Raw genomic sequence first — 15,412 nt, 5'->3', positions numbered from 1 at the left:
AAGGATCTTTCAGTATTTTATACTAATCCAATACATATTGTTTTGAGTAGAATACACTAAAAACATCACAAGGGTGAAATTATATTATGGCCCCTCCTCTCCACAAAAGGATAAAATTCATGGATTATAAATATATTATTAATCCTTCAAATCAAGGTTCACAATCTTTTCATTCTCAACATTTTTAGTATACATGTTTTCAAAGTCTATCTCTTTAAAATATCATTATATTTTTTTCTCTATAAAGTTACTGACTTTATCACATGAGAGCCTCCATATTCATCAAAAAAGACTTTTGGCAAGTAATAGGAATCAATTACTTGACTTATCAGATATCACATGCTATTACAACAACTATCAGTTACCTAGTTTTCCATACATCACCTAATATTATTATAGTAACTGATCACTTAACAGAACAAGCATTATCTGTTATGACTTATCAATCTTATAATTTTTATAATTATTTAATATATCAGTTTTATTCCTCCTCATCTTATATTTTGATATTTTTCCATAATGATATAAAAAGTTGGTGTGGATTATATCTGTCCACCGTCAAGAATCAAGCAATCAAAGATTAAATGAGGGGTCATGAGTGGGTGATATATTAGGTAAAGCACAAATACTCTCTTCATGATGCCACTATTTGCCCCTAAAAAGGTACAATATCAGACAGATCTTTTTCTTCCCTTGAAAGATGACACATGGTTTGGGCACTATATGAGGCAAATGACACCGTGAAATATGCTTCAGAATAAGTTAATTTCCATGCTAAAACCGGCATAACAGCCTGCTGTGGCAGTTATGGCATGGCCATCGTTACACAGTTAAGGGCGTGAATTGTGAGGCCCTAACATAGTCTAGGTGCTGGTGCGAAGAGGATGGGTAAAAGAGAGGAAATTAATACTGTTTGAAAAAGAGACCTCCATCGATCTGCTGTGGTATTGTTCACTGAGGACGGCGGTAAGAGTAGATATCTGTGCTGCCACAATCTTCTGGGTTTGCAATCGGAAACATTGGGAAAATTCAACTGCTTTGAAATGAACTTCAAGTTTTGTGGATGAAAAGGCATCAGATCTGTACAAGGGAACATCTTGGGAAATTCAACTACCCTGAAATGATATTTGAAATTCTGTGGACGAAAAACCTTTGGTCACAATGGTGTCATGAATTCAATTGCCAGCCAGTGGTGAGTACACAATCATTCGGGATGTAACAAAGGTGAGCTTCGGACATTTTCATGGGCCAGAATTCAATGGCCGATCTCCCTTGCCAGAATCTTGAAACAGCAACCAATTCCCTATATCACCTCCTTCTTAAATGCTCAACCACCTCCTGTTCGTTTCCATGGAGCTATGACAGCAAGAGCATCCAATGCTCAACCACCACCTGCTCGCTTCCATGGAGCCATGACAACAAGAGCATCCAATTTCAAAACTAGAGACCTCACGTGGGAAATTCTAACAATGGTAATCTGATGTATAGCACCAGGCACTTCATCATTCACACACCTCATGAGGGGTAACACTTGAAAACAACCGGTCTATCACGGGTCCCGTGTCGCAGTAAATGCTAAGGAATCATGTTATCTGTCCCCGAACAAGCTATCCGGAATGAGTTTCCCGAAAAGAGACTAGAAACTCAATGGCGGATGTTTTGTAAGACCCCTCGGAGAGATCTACCCCGTCGATAATTGATATTATTCAAAAATCTCATCGAGGACAAATATTCCGAGAACGGGTCCCGTGTCGCAGTAAATGTTAAGGAATCATGTTATCTGTCCCCGAACAAGCTATCCGGAATGAGTTTCCCGAAAAGAGACTGGAAACTCAATGGCGGATGTTTTGTAAGACCCCTCGGAGAGATCTACCTCATCGATAATTGATATTATTCGAAAATCTCATCGAGGACAAATATTCCGAGAAAAGTAGAATTACTCGGATGATTATACCCCTCCTGCACCAAACGAGCTGTGACATAAAGAGAGTCCCTAGGAAAACAAGCATTGGCTGAAATAATAAAAAAGAACGTGTGATATATAAGGCAGTTCACTAAATTCACGACAATGATATCCTTCCTACCTCGGAGTTTTCTTCAAAAAGGCTCAACTTTCAAAAATTCACCAGGAAATAAAAAACTAGAAAATTTCTTTCACATGCTACAAATGCGAGGCAGGTCTTTAGTGAACTAAATTTCAGGACTACTTCATTTCATGAGCTCTCTTAGAATTTCCAAATGCCTAGTGTCAGTTACAAGAGCTTGCACTCTTCTACAGTGCCTTGCGCAGCTGAAACTGGGTATGCGCCACTGTTTACTTCTTCTTCTTTAACTTCTGGGATTGTGACTTGGCCAATGCTGTTCCCTGAACAATACAAAATGTAGAAACACAGATTTATCAGTTACGCCTAGATTCTCTGTTACCGATGATACTATAAATGAGGCTAGGAAATTTCTCCAACAAGGGAAGAAGGATGGGAGGAAGAACTATACTGAAAGAGAATTTTTTATCATATAAATCAGTATGACAGTCGATCATAGGGGATTTCTGAAAGCAAAGTTAAAACCTAAAGCCACACACCTCAAGCCATTCATCCATGGAGGCATCTCTAGTCCCAGTTCCAACCTCCACTTTCGGAGCCCTCTTAGTTTTCTGGCCAAAGAAAAACAGCAAGTTAAGAGAATTTCATGAAGCAAACATATGAAATTAGTTATAAATAAGCAGGCAGGCGGGCATGGTAGCTAAGATATCAACCACAGGCAGAAATCTAATAAGCTCCCTGACTAATAGGTATTTATCCAAATCAAAAGCATTCATCTCATGATTTGTCGGTTCCAAGTACATGTGGAAATTAAAAGAGTTCTTCAATACCAACTTAAATGAAGTATTGTGCGGTGGAGGATCCACCGCTTGCCTTCTCAAAAGCGATGAAAATATTCATTAGAGATAAAACAATAGAATTTAACATTTAAGTTACAGTTGTGGAATTGCTTATAGAAAATTATGCAAAAAAGAAAGTGTCATGAGTACCTTAGAAAGATTCTGTATTTGACCATTAACCCATAGACCAAAGAGGACAAGAAGGGCAATTCCAAGGGTAATAAGAAAAACCGACTCCATGCTTAGGAAAACACCAGAGTCAACAACTTCAATGGTACCATTGTGGAAGGTACTTTGGTATGGATGCTGGTCTATCTCGTAAACAATGGTGCCTACAAGATCGAAGCTTCCGGGCTGCACAAAGAGAATAAAACATGCAAGCTTGACTATGGAAAACAAAACATGATGGAGGAAAGGTCAGAGTTGAAGTTGGGAAAGGACATAATTCTCGGGTAATGATGTCTGTACCTGCAAGTACTTGCTGACACCAAAGATATATGGGAAGGTAGCCTGAGCAGAGGCTGGAACAGTTGCATTGTTGAAGCCCTAAATTAAAACAAAGAAAACAGTTGAATAACAAATAGAGAATTCAATCAACCCTATAAAAGATGGAAGAAAGCAGTTTCCAGTCGAAATAATTCTGAAAAATTCAACAGTACAAAATAAATAAAATAACTCTTGGCAATACGCCCTAAAAAGAAAAAAGGGAAGTGAAGCCTGACAAAAGCAACCAAAGAGAATCAAAAGACAATATACATTGCCAACAAAAAAAAAAATTATTATAGAATGAGTAAACTAGCTAGAGAAAAGTTTTCTATATCTTAGAACTTTTGGCAGGGGATCAACCTCAGAGCAGCATTACAAACGGAGTGTTGCGGATAGTCATAAAAAAATCCATGTGATCCACACAACATAGACAGTACACCAGAAATAACCCGAATATTAGGCCTGTGGCTTTTGCTAACCTTAACAGGGCCATGAGATGCATGAACAATAGTGAGTGATTCAAATGTTTAATCAAGCATACGAAACCATTATTAATGCTTGATAAAAGGAATGAGGGAAGCATCCATAGAAAAAACAGATGCCTAAACAAAAATATGTTATTGCTATAGGACCAAAGAACACAGGTATATTTTAGTTTCAAACCTTTGATCATACACTGTTCAGTGCTACAAAATGAATTAACATGTATCATCAAATATAAAGACTATATTGAGTTTTTCAGATAGAGCAGAATTATTTTTATCACCAAAACAGTGAACTAAGATATGATTCGGGCCTTGATGAGCAAGTTAAAGGCATCAACAATACTGAACTTTGCTATCCACAAGATTTACCAAATGCATACTGCTAATCCATGCAACGAAGCAAAACAGAGGGAGAGGGAGATTTGTTTTATGTGTCATTATCCTTTTCCAGGCAAACACAATTAGTGAGCCAAAGGACAGAAAACACACCAAATAGTGCAGGACAACACTGCATATGAAGAAAATAAAAGAGCTTATTTTCAAAGACATGCAATTAACATAATTTATAACAATCAAATTAGAACCTGAAATGGAGATCGTGATATTTGATTTGCAAATGAAATCATACATAAACCTACAATTACCTGAGCAGAGAGATTCTGAACCAGTAGCTTATGATCAAAAGGAAGATGAACACTGGCCCTAATTGCAATGATAGTTATGGGCAGCTCCCCTGCATTTCATTCAAACAAGAAAAGCTTACCTCTGGTCGAGACAATGCAAAGAAGTAGAGCAAAAAAACACACATTCAGATGAACTAAACAGAGAGTAAGTGAGAAAGATCACAAAACAGCATTACAATCCCGTTGCTAAACAAGCCAATAACAGTTTTATTACCATCATTTTTCATTCCAACTAATAGTTCAGTCTCTTCTCCAGCCGTCACCACTGCAACAACCAAAAAAAAAAAACAGAGAGAACAGATTAAACAAGCAGTACAAATTCATCTTCCAAACCCATTAAAAAATCAACAATAATCTTCATAGATGAAAGCAATACAAATGAAGTTCTTACAACGTGCACTGTTTTTGGGGAAAACACAGACTGTCTCGACTCCTGGAGCTGGGCTAAAATTCGCATCACCAAAATCCTGTGCATCCTCACCAACAATCCCAAGATCACTGACTTCTTCCGCAGTCTCTGCGACTTCAGCATCTGAATCTGACTGACACGTAGCAACTACAAATAGAAAAGGAAACGGACAAATTCAATTACTCAAAACACAAATAGATGTATTTAAAAAACATGCATGGATTATTAAAATCCAAAAAACAACAAAAATTCATTCCAATACAATTCCAGCAAAACCTCAGTGTTATTATCTAACATAAAAATGTTACAACTAGAAATTCTATCACCAATTAGCATTTGGAAAATACTTTTTTTAATTAGCAAAGCAAAACATCAAGTCAAATTTCACTTTCAAAATCAAATTAAAACATACAAAAAAAAACAGCTGGTCAATCAATAAATCAGTAACGACGAGCTATAACATAAACATAATAAAATCCGCGCAAGCATTACCATCCAAATGTCAACAAAATCTCCAAATAACCAAATCAGATCGATCTCAATTCAATCGATTGACACGATAAAAAGAACTGATAAACGACACAAGAATTTCAGAGAAGAAAAAAAAAACAGAGAGAGTTCACGAACAGAAAAGGATGCGTTTTGCAAGTGCGTGTAGATCTGGATCTGGATCTAGGAAATGAGAGGAGGAGACAGTGATATTACCTTGAAGGAGAGGAGAAGCGAGGAGGAGGAGAGCGAAGAAGAAAACCCTAAGATGCTTCATCGTTATCTCCTTGTCTGGCTTCTTGGGTTGACTGAGAGAGATTATCACTGGTGTTTTTTTTTTAATTTTTCAGTTTTTATTGTTTTTGCTTTGCTTTGATTTTATCGGATTGGAAATCAAGCAGCCAGGCACCAAACACCTTGGTTATCGAGTCAAACTGAACAAATGTAACCGTCGATAATAACGGGAGTGTGTTTGTATGTATCCTTGAAAATGGAAGGGTAGTAGGGCTCTAATTGATGAATGGAGAACGCGGGTTATACGTTGCCGTTTCGACGTGTGATCTTGCAATTTATTTATTTTTAATTGATCCTTCTATCTCTTAAATGCTTGTGTATCATGTTTTGGATTTTATGTCATTTTTAAGAGTGGTTTTGTAGTATTTTATTATTATTAATTTATTTTTTCTTACCATCTCTCCAAAGATGATGACAGCGTGCCACTGTACATGGGAACTGCTTTCGAAATATGGGAAGACTAGATATTTTTTTTCGTGGTAAGTCATGAGTAGGGTTAATTTTTTATTATTATAATTACCTAAGTCGTGATTCAGGGTAACACGCAAAAAAAAAAAAAAACTTAAAGGCAAATAGACTAAAGTCAAATAAAAAAAATTTAAAGTTAAATCGGGTTAATTTTCAAAACCAACAACTTTAATTATAAAATTAAGATGACAATACAGAAAGCCAAAAAATATCTTAAACAAAATTCTTAACCATCAAATTTTTTTAAAAAAAACAAATAATAATCAAAACAATAATGATTAAATCTGGTATAAAAATCAATGAAAAAAATAATGAGGGACTTGATAAAAAATAAAATAAAAAATAGAAATTAAAAGGATGAGAATCAAAATTGAATAAAAAAACAAATAAAATAAAATGTTGAGGGACAAAATTAAAAGAAAAAAATTAAGAATGATAAAAAAAAGAACAACTAAAAAAATAAGGACTAAATTTGAAATAAAATAAAATAAAATGTTGAGGGACAAAATTAAAAGGAAAAAAAACCCAAGAAAATAATAAAATAACAACAATAAAGAGAATGAGTGTCATTATCTAATATAAAAACAAAACAAAATCAAATGGAAATAGATAAAGCTTAAAAAAAATCTAAAACAAAGAAAAACCAATAAAAAAAGAGAGGATTATAATTGAATTTTTGCCCCATTATTGTTTTTTTTATCAAAATAATACCATTTTTTTACTTTGTAACTGAATAAAAATCAAGTGATTAGCTAGGAGAAAATCATGTCAAAACTCATTGATTTGTTTTTTGTAATTATTTTTATCAAAATAATATCATTTTTACTTCATGAACAATAAAATATTCGATTAACCCCGGTAACCCCGGTTATTTGACCCAACTTATGACTCAAGACATGACGGGGGTCAAATCCTAGGCCAAGTTTTAAAAGCATGGTAAAAAAATATACTAAATATGATATGAAAATTAATAAAATAAACAACGAGGGATGAAATTGTCACACAAAAAAATGATCAAGAAAATAACTCAAAATAAAAGGAATTGCAATCATAAGAATAAGGATGTTGCACGTGTGCAACGTTGCAACGATCTTCCTTTCGAGTCAGGATTATCGGGAATGATGTGGGTGAAAAGAATAAGAAATTCTTGTTTTTTATCAGTAAAAAAAAAGAGAATAAGAGTTAGCTTCTCGCATTTTGATCACTAAAAATCTTAACTAGTCTCAAAGTCTGGGTAAGGAAACTGATTACGTAGAGAGAATGTATTAACACCCCTAATACGTTTTACTTGAAGTAAACTGCATTATTTATTTGTCTGAAATAAACTAAAAAATATTGTATTTTCTAACCGTTTGTCTATCTAAAATTTTAAAAAAGTTCTCATCAATAAGAAGGTCCTTATCTTATTAGAATAAAAACCTATTTGTTCTAATACCAACATAAAAATATAAATTGTCTTTCTATTTAATATTAAGAATATGTCTTACATATAAATTCATAATTCTGTATATTAAAAGAAACAAAAAAAATATTATTTTTTATTTTAATTTTAGGAATACATTTTATGTATAAGTTCATAATCTTGCATATTAAACGAAATAAAATAAATATTTTTTGTATTTTTAAAATGTTGGCCAAAATCCTTTGAAATTTTACAAAGTTGTTGTAGAATTCATGCAATATTTTTTTTTTAAATCACTACATTGTGGTAAAAAATAAAATATATAAAAAACTCATCCATCATAATTAAGTTTTTTTTGCTTTGCTTAAAGGCAATTATATATTTTAACCTCCCAAAAAATATCAAGATACATCTAATCAATTCAATAATAAATAATAGACTCGTGAAAAGACCCATTTCTCCCTTGATGTCAATTCATTGATTTTCTTTGTCAAATATATAATTTCATTGTTTCAATCCACAATGAATTACACCTTGTCTACAATAGTTTTCCCACGGGGTTTAAGTTCTACTAGCTATGTGACCCGCGCTTCGTAGCGGGCATTGTTTTTTTTTCAACCAAATAAATTATATACACGTGTTTTTTCAACATGTTTTTATAGAAAATCAAAAAAATTATGCATACAAGTAATAAAATAAATCGACAACTACATGTATTAATAAAAGAAAAAAAAGATCATAAACTATAACTAAAAATAAAAATGATAAAATAAAGAGACAAATATAGATTAAGATATTCATATCGCAAGACGGAATATTTACTCGGTTGTGTTTACTAAATTTTTTTATTAAAATAATTTTTTTATTCAATCAAATGATGATAGAAATAGACACATATTAAGTTGACCGAGTAAAATAAAAGAAAAAAAATATTATGCAAGGCTGAACATTTAGAAATATTATATAAAATTAAAAAATATTATTTGAAAAAAATAAAGTTTACCTATACAAAAGATATGTATGCGCGCGCGTGCGTGTATATATATAAAAGAAAAATCCCTTTAAAAATTAAATACATACAAAATAATAAAAAAAAATCATTTAAAAAAGCTCTACAACCAAAAACAAAATAAAAAAGAGAAGTAGTATTAATTTAAATATAAATAAAAAAATAATTTTAAAAAATGTATAAAAAACACATTAATCTAAAAAAATTAAAAAAAAATCAAATGTTACATGGCATGGAAGGCCAGGTAGACTGACGCTCTTAAGCAGTTTTTTTTTTTCTGTTGTCTTATCTTTGACAAACAACATGTCATTTACTTCATTTTTTTTTATATATAAAAAAAATTAATCAGACAACGCATTATTTAATTTGTTTTTCATATTCTAGACATTATAATGGTTAAAAAATCAAGCTTGTAGGTTTTTTTACTCAAAAACTTATTTTTAACCCAAAACACTTTGAAAATACTCTAGAAATCCTAATAAACCTATATATGACCTAAAATAACCTAAAAAACCATCTAAAATACCAAAATTATCTTGAAATAAAAAAAAACTTCCAAGCCAGACAATTTTTAAAAGTAAAAATTCATCATCTAAAAAATCATCTAATATAAACTGTTTTTTCATGATTTTTAAATTTTAAAAAAACACTTAATATAAATCCCTCTTACCATTTAACACAAATGTTTACCAGCCTAAATTAATATCAATGATATTTTTATTTCTACCACTAAAATCTGATAACCTCTCTTTCCGCTCTCAAATTAAGAAATAAAAAATAACAAAAATAAATTTTTATACCACAATTAAATTAAAAAAATATTAAAATACCAAATATGCAAAATTTTTAAAGCTAGATGGTTAAATTAAACTTTTTATGTAAATTTTGAAATCATCACCATATATGATGCCTTTTCTTTCTATGTATTTAAATTTGATTCAATTGCCCTTGAATTTGACCTAAAAGAATGCAATGGCACCAAAAAAATAATTAAAAACCAAATTAAAAAAAAAAAGAAAAGTGAACGGTAAATCCACATTGAAATGCAAAAGGGTGCACAGTGCCAGCTCTCAACAGTACTCATCCAAGCGTTTTAGTTTTTTACTTAAAATGAACACTGCAGCATTGAAGTATCAAATACCCAACTTGATATCTTTGCTTCGTTCTAAGGTCCAAAAGTTCAGCCCAGGCATTTGATGAAAATAACTTCCGGTTTCTCTTTCATAGACAAACTTTCGAAAAATTGCAGCAGCCGTGTTTAGCTATCCGATCAATCCCCATGGATGGTGTAACGCTCCCACTTCTGTGTCGGGTCATATATCTGCCACAAACGCAAAGGAAAATTATAAGAACTTGAGGTAAAAACTGATCACTAAAACTGCCCCTTGGCTCCACCACATTAGTAGCAGGTATGCAAGTACTGCCGGGCTCCATGAAACACACACGATACAAAATGTGAAACGTGTGTTTGGAAACAAATCATGCATACGGATATGTGAATATGCTCAGAGAGAGAGGGAGGACACACCTCCCATCTTGAAGCAGGAAAGATGTGTTTATTCTTTTCATACCAGTGCCTCTCAACAACTTTACCGGCATGGGACTGTTAAAGAACAAAGACAAAAAATAAGCATGGTTGTTTCAGCAAAGTATGTGAAAAAGCACAAATAGGCACGTTACAATGGAGAAAAATCCATAGATCAATGTAGAAACAACAAACAGATTATAAAAAAAACACACCTCATCCTTCTCTATAGTTGCATCAGCAATTGTTCGCACATCCTCGTGCACATCAAAGTGGAAAAGCTGTGCAAAGAAAAAGAATAAAAATACAATCATTCAAATTACCTTCATATTATCATGAGAATTTATACTGAGAACTGGAATTGCTTTTTTAAAAGCACCAACAGTCTCAGTAAAAGAATCTAGAGTTGCAGGAAAATTGTAGTTGGGTAGGCCACTACTAACAGGTTAAGCACTTGCGGCACTTTCCATGATAGATTTTTTTATAAGAAGAACAAGTCCCGAAACCAACCATTGTCTTAGTTTTTCAATTCTTATACTGTCCAAGTGAATACAAAAACAAGGGAAGGAAAATATCACTAATTAGATGGTTCAAATAATATGTATGCTTATTTTGTCTTGTTGGCTACTCAATGGATAGTTAAGAGGGTGGGAAATTAGACTTACCGGACCACTTTTTCCCCTAGCCTTGTTAATGATCAGGTCATAGAAACTGTGTTGCTGAAATTCCACAGCCATGAAAATGGTATAAATTTGTTAGAATGAATGAATTCAAGATAACAAGTGCAAAAGCTGTTGTTATTAAAAGCTGGATTTCAAAATTATCTCACATGGGGAATGATAAGATCCTCTTTCACATAAAGCAAATTCTCCACAGAAGTTGTTCTAATTTCTCTGAACTCTGGCGCAAGTTGTTGCTGAACTGCCCGAAGAAACTCTCCTATGGTATCACCTTTACGAACCTGAAAGATAGAGAGCAATAAACCAACCATGAATTAATAAGAAAAAGGATATGTAAACTATTTACCAATATTGATAAGAAAAAAATTGAAAGCACGTCAATAAATTACAAAAGTGGGGTGAAGTCTAACCTGGATGACTCTTCTATGGCCTGCTCCATCCCAGTAGCTGTAAGTGATTTCAAGGGGCTCATCTGAGTCATTAGAGAAAATTGATTTAGCTCAAAATGTATTTCATTGCATCCATGTTAAATAGGAGAGGCCCATGAAAATAATTACTTCGAATCTGTTCCTGTTCACGAAGCCACTGTTTCCGCAGCCTTTCACGCTCAGCTTGCTCCTCTGCCTCTCGCTCACTGAAACAGCATCCTCAGCACCCCTAAGCTCATATGTTAGTTCCAAGTCCATGCAAAAGCCTTTCACAGTTGAAGGTGCATGAAGGGAGAGTGATAGGTGGAAGGAAAAGGAAAAACATTGCACCTGTCAGGCAAAAAGCTTGTTTCCACTGTGGGATCTTTTCCAAATTTACCGTTCACTAATCTCTTTGGCTCTAAGCTTTCTGAAGATAACATTGATAAAGAAAATTGTTTAAGTTAAAATAAAAGTTGTAGTCCAGTTCCTCTCACTACCAAGATTGGATAAAGTTAAACAAACTTCATAGCAACGGGGAAGAATTTACAAAGCAAGAGTCCTGCACAGAAAAGTCAATTCGAAACTCTCGGATACGCACAAGGAACAGTGCCTACTCTATTATTCCAGAATATTATTATTCATGTTCCCTCTCCTAAAAATACTAACCATGCCACAATTTAAAAACCATGAGAAACCACTTTCAACATATGTACAGAGAATGATTTGATCATGAAGAGAACTCAGCTTAAGCCTTTTCAGCCAATCTAAATAACATATTTTTTTTATATATAAAAAAAAGCTAACAAGAAATTATAAGGCGAACTGGACACCAAAAGACCAATAAGACCATCGACAACAAGTCAGACATGGTTGATGTAGTACAGCTTAACAGCAGGTTTCCAAAACAGAAATAGAATATAAAGCGCTTAGCTAGTTGACAATGCTCTCGTCAAAGCAAAAGGTAATATCCACAAAATGCACCCAACACAAAACCAGATTCTTATACACAGATTAAATAGCTTAGTATGTCAACTAATGTAACTTCTTACTATTTTCGCCATCCTCTTCATCACTTCCATTCTCAAAATCATCAGCAAACGATAACTTAGAATTCCCCTTAATCTTCCTCTTTTTCCGCTTCTGCAACTGAAGCTCCTCCTCCCTGCCATTACCAAGATAAAAATCTTCACTAACATTCAGAATCAAAACAAAAAATATAAAACGAAAAAACCATAATCAAACTCACTCTTTCCGTAGCTTTTCTAACTTCTCCTTCTCTTCTTCTTCAAATTTGGTCTGAATATTAACCCTCTATGTAAACAAACGCACATCAAACAACATATTGATTAAGCACCTTATCATTTTCACTAACGTTAACAAAAAAACGAAACCCAAAAACAATAAATTAATAGACTTCGCTACCTTCTCTACATACTGTTCTCTTGTAACCAGACCTACAGTTTCCTTCTTAAATGCAGTCTCGAGAATCTAAAAAACAAATTGAATCCAAATTAACATCAACACAGGCATAATCGCAGTTAACTAGCAATTAATCAGGTCAGACGATTAAAAACCCTAGAAAATGAGATTTTTAGATAAACCCTATAAATTTACCTCGGATGTACTTGACCCGAATTGGAGGAGACCGGGCTGGTCCTTAGCGGAGGCTGACTTAGATTTGAGCTCTTGGATTTTAAGGCGTTCAGCTTCTCTTTGCTTCTGTAGCCGCCGGATCCTCACGGCGTCTTGGGCAGTGCCCACGTACCCGTCTCCCATGCCCGACATCTTCGCTTTTTGGGTTCTCTCTTAATTACGGTTTTTTTTTCCTTGCTGAAAGTGAGAGGAAAAAAGTGGCCAAGGGATTGGAGATTTTATAGGAAGGTTTGAGTGATCCGGTAGGTGGAGGTTTAATTAAAGAGTTATTCAGGGGTACCAGTAGCCGTTGGATCGGACGACTTGTGTATGAGTCAAAGAACCTATGGTTTTTATTGTTTTTGGAGGCCTTTCGGCCTAAGGCGCATGGATTAGTCGATGATTTTATTATTTTTCTCGGAAAAAAATAATTGTTCAGTCATTGATCCATTTGCCAGAAGTTTTGTAAGAAAAATTATTAAATATCTCAAACAATATTTTATGCTAAATTTATATATAAACTAATGTATTAATCTATACTCAATAAAAGTATGGATCATGTGAATTTTATGATTAGTTTTTAATAAGATTAATTAGTTTTTAATAAAAGTATGATTAGTTTTCATAAGATTAATGAACATCATATAAAATTCTAGAGGGCATTTGTTATTGTGATAGCCGGGTGTAATACAAATAATTTTTTAAAAAATACTTTTTATTGTGGTCGGTGAGGTTGAAATATATTTTTAGTTTCAAGTGAAGTTTAACTTTATATTCATGAAAAACATGTTAAAAGTGTTTGATTAAAAATTGTGATTAAGTTGGTATTATGGTATAATTACATAAAAGGACTTGATTCATAATCTTAATTCTCAATTACATAAAAATTAATTTTACAACTAATAAAATATTATAAAGAGACCTAAATATATTAGAACAATATTTTATAATTGTGTCATTAAATCTGCTACAATCTCATCACATATTTAATCCATACGTGAAGGCCTATGGTTTCTTTGGACTTGTGAATGTGGAGCCACATCAGTTAAAAAATCATCAGGAATAAAATCGAGATGACGATCAAACTCTATAAATATCACATCTTGTAGTGAAGTTCTTCTAATGTAATTATGAATTGTCATGGATGCGACAACAATTTGAACTTACACCTTGTAATTAAATGATGACATATTTTGTAAGATTCAACATATTTTTTTCCAAACTCCAAATATACGTTCTATCATACAATGTAATGAAGAGTGGACATAGTTGAAAATTTCTTCACGAGTTTGTGGTTGTCTTTGCCTCTAAAATTCTTGCAAATGATATCTCTGACCTCTATATAGACCTAAAAATCCATATTTATTAGGATATCCCAAATCAACCAAATAGTATTTTCATGTAAAAACATATAATGAGATAAAAATGAAAATTACGAAAAGAAAATTAACATTAACATATAGATACACGCATATTACTACCTTCTGGTGGCTTAAGGACTTTTATATGTGGATTGTCAACTGCTTCTAGAAAAAATTATGTATCGTATGCACTACTTTCCCAGCCCGCCCAAACAAATATGAATCGCATGTCAAAGTTACATGCAACCATAACATTTTGGGTTGACACACCTTCTTTTCCGTTAAATAGAATTTGATTTTATGGAGAAACACACACACATGTCTACCATTGATAACTCCTACACAATTCTAATGTAAGAGAAACCAATAATAATCATCAATGTTAGCTGACTAAAAAATAAATTTTACAAATTTATTTAATTCAAAGCATCATCAGTAAATACTAATAATTTCATTACCTTGAAATGGGGCATATACCTTGGATTGTTCACAATTTCACGCGGTGTGTTTACAAACTCAGGATCTATAGGTTGTATTGAATCTGTACCGAGTGAACAAACTGATTTAAGAACTTCATAAAATAACATACTAATAGTTTCTCTTGAATGTTGAAATCTCTTATAAACTTCCATGTTGGAAGCACCAAATGCTATTGTATAAAGAAACATTCCAACTTTTTCAAAAACACACGTTCTTCTGGATGTTTTTAACCCATATTGGTTTTCAAGTTGAAAGCAAAGACTTTGAAATGTCGTTGCATTCATCCTAAACATGTTTACACATCGTATCCAATGTCCATGTAATATTTCATTCAATCATCGCATTCCAATGTTCTACGAATCCACACAAGGTTTCTTGTATATACAAGTATTATAATATAATGCGATCATACAGAGTTCCTTGTATATATAAGTATTATAATATAATGCGAGGGCACCTGCTGTGCATAGAACCAATTTATGACGATCAAACTTCCCTTTTCAAAATAAATCACCTTATTCATTTGAATCATCATTGTCGTTGTCATCACTATCAGAATTGTGATTACCACTAGAATCTCCATCGTTATCAGCATAATGACCATAATTAACGTAATCGGCTAGGTTATTCATTACATCATCATAACCCCTTTCAAAAAGTGCTTCAAACCATTGCGAATCTATATCTATTATGACATATATTTTTTGTGTTTAATGTG

General features: G+C 33.0%; 2 protein-coding genes across 2 annotated transcripts; both read right to left on the bottom strand.

Moving 5' to 3' along the window:
- Positions 1–2,013: 2,013 nt before the first annotated feature.
- On the bottom strand, positions 2,014–5,931 carry LOC7477863 (translocon-associated protein subunit alpha). The gene is made up of 8 exons (XM_002305450.3): positions 5,650–5,931; positions 4,927–5,091; positions 4,750–4,800; positions 4,497–4,585; positions 3,350–3,427; positions 3,032–3,235; positions 2,582–2,653; positions 2,014–2,365 (listed from the first exon to the last, which is right to left on the bottom strand). Exons 1-8 carry the CDS (start codon positions 5,708–5,710, stop codon positions 2,315–2,317), a joined length of 771 nt encoding a protein of 256 aa, XP_002305486.1. The 5' UTR covers positions 5,711–5,931; the 3' UTR covers positions 2,014–2,314.
- Positions 5,932–9,612: 3,681 nt separating this feature from the next.
- Positions 9,613–13,074, bottom strand: LOC7453633 (protein XAP5 CIRCADIAN TIMEKEEPER). Its single transcript, XM_002305449.4, has 12 exons — positions 12,836–13,074; positions 12,644–12,709; positions 12,468–12,532; positions 12,271–12,383; positions 11,570–11,648; positions 11,369–11,445; positions 11,222–11,283; positions 10,961–11,092; positions 10,797–10,850; positions 10,347–10,412; positions 10,135–10,209; positions 9,613–9,927 (listed from the first exon to the last, which is right to left on the bottom strand). Exons 1-12 carry the CDS (start codon positions 13,004–13,006, stop codon positions 9,877–9,879), a joined length of 1,011 nt encoding a protein of 336 aa, XP_002305485.1. The 5' UTR covers positions 13,007–13,074; the 3' UTR covers positions 9,613–9,876.
- Positions 13,075–15,412: the final 2,338 nt, after the last annotated feature.

Source organism: Populus trichocarpa, chromosome 4 (genome assembly GCF_000002775.5).
Source record: "Populus trichocarpa isolate Nisqually-1 chromosome 4, P.trichocarpa_v4.1, whole genome shotgun sequence".
Taxonomy (NCBI): Eukaryota; Viridiplantae; Streptophyta; class Magnoliopsida; order Malpighiales; family Salicaceae; genus Populus; species Populus trichocarpa.
This window is presented reverse-complemented; position numbering and strand designations above follow the sequence as displayed.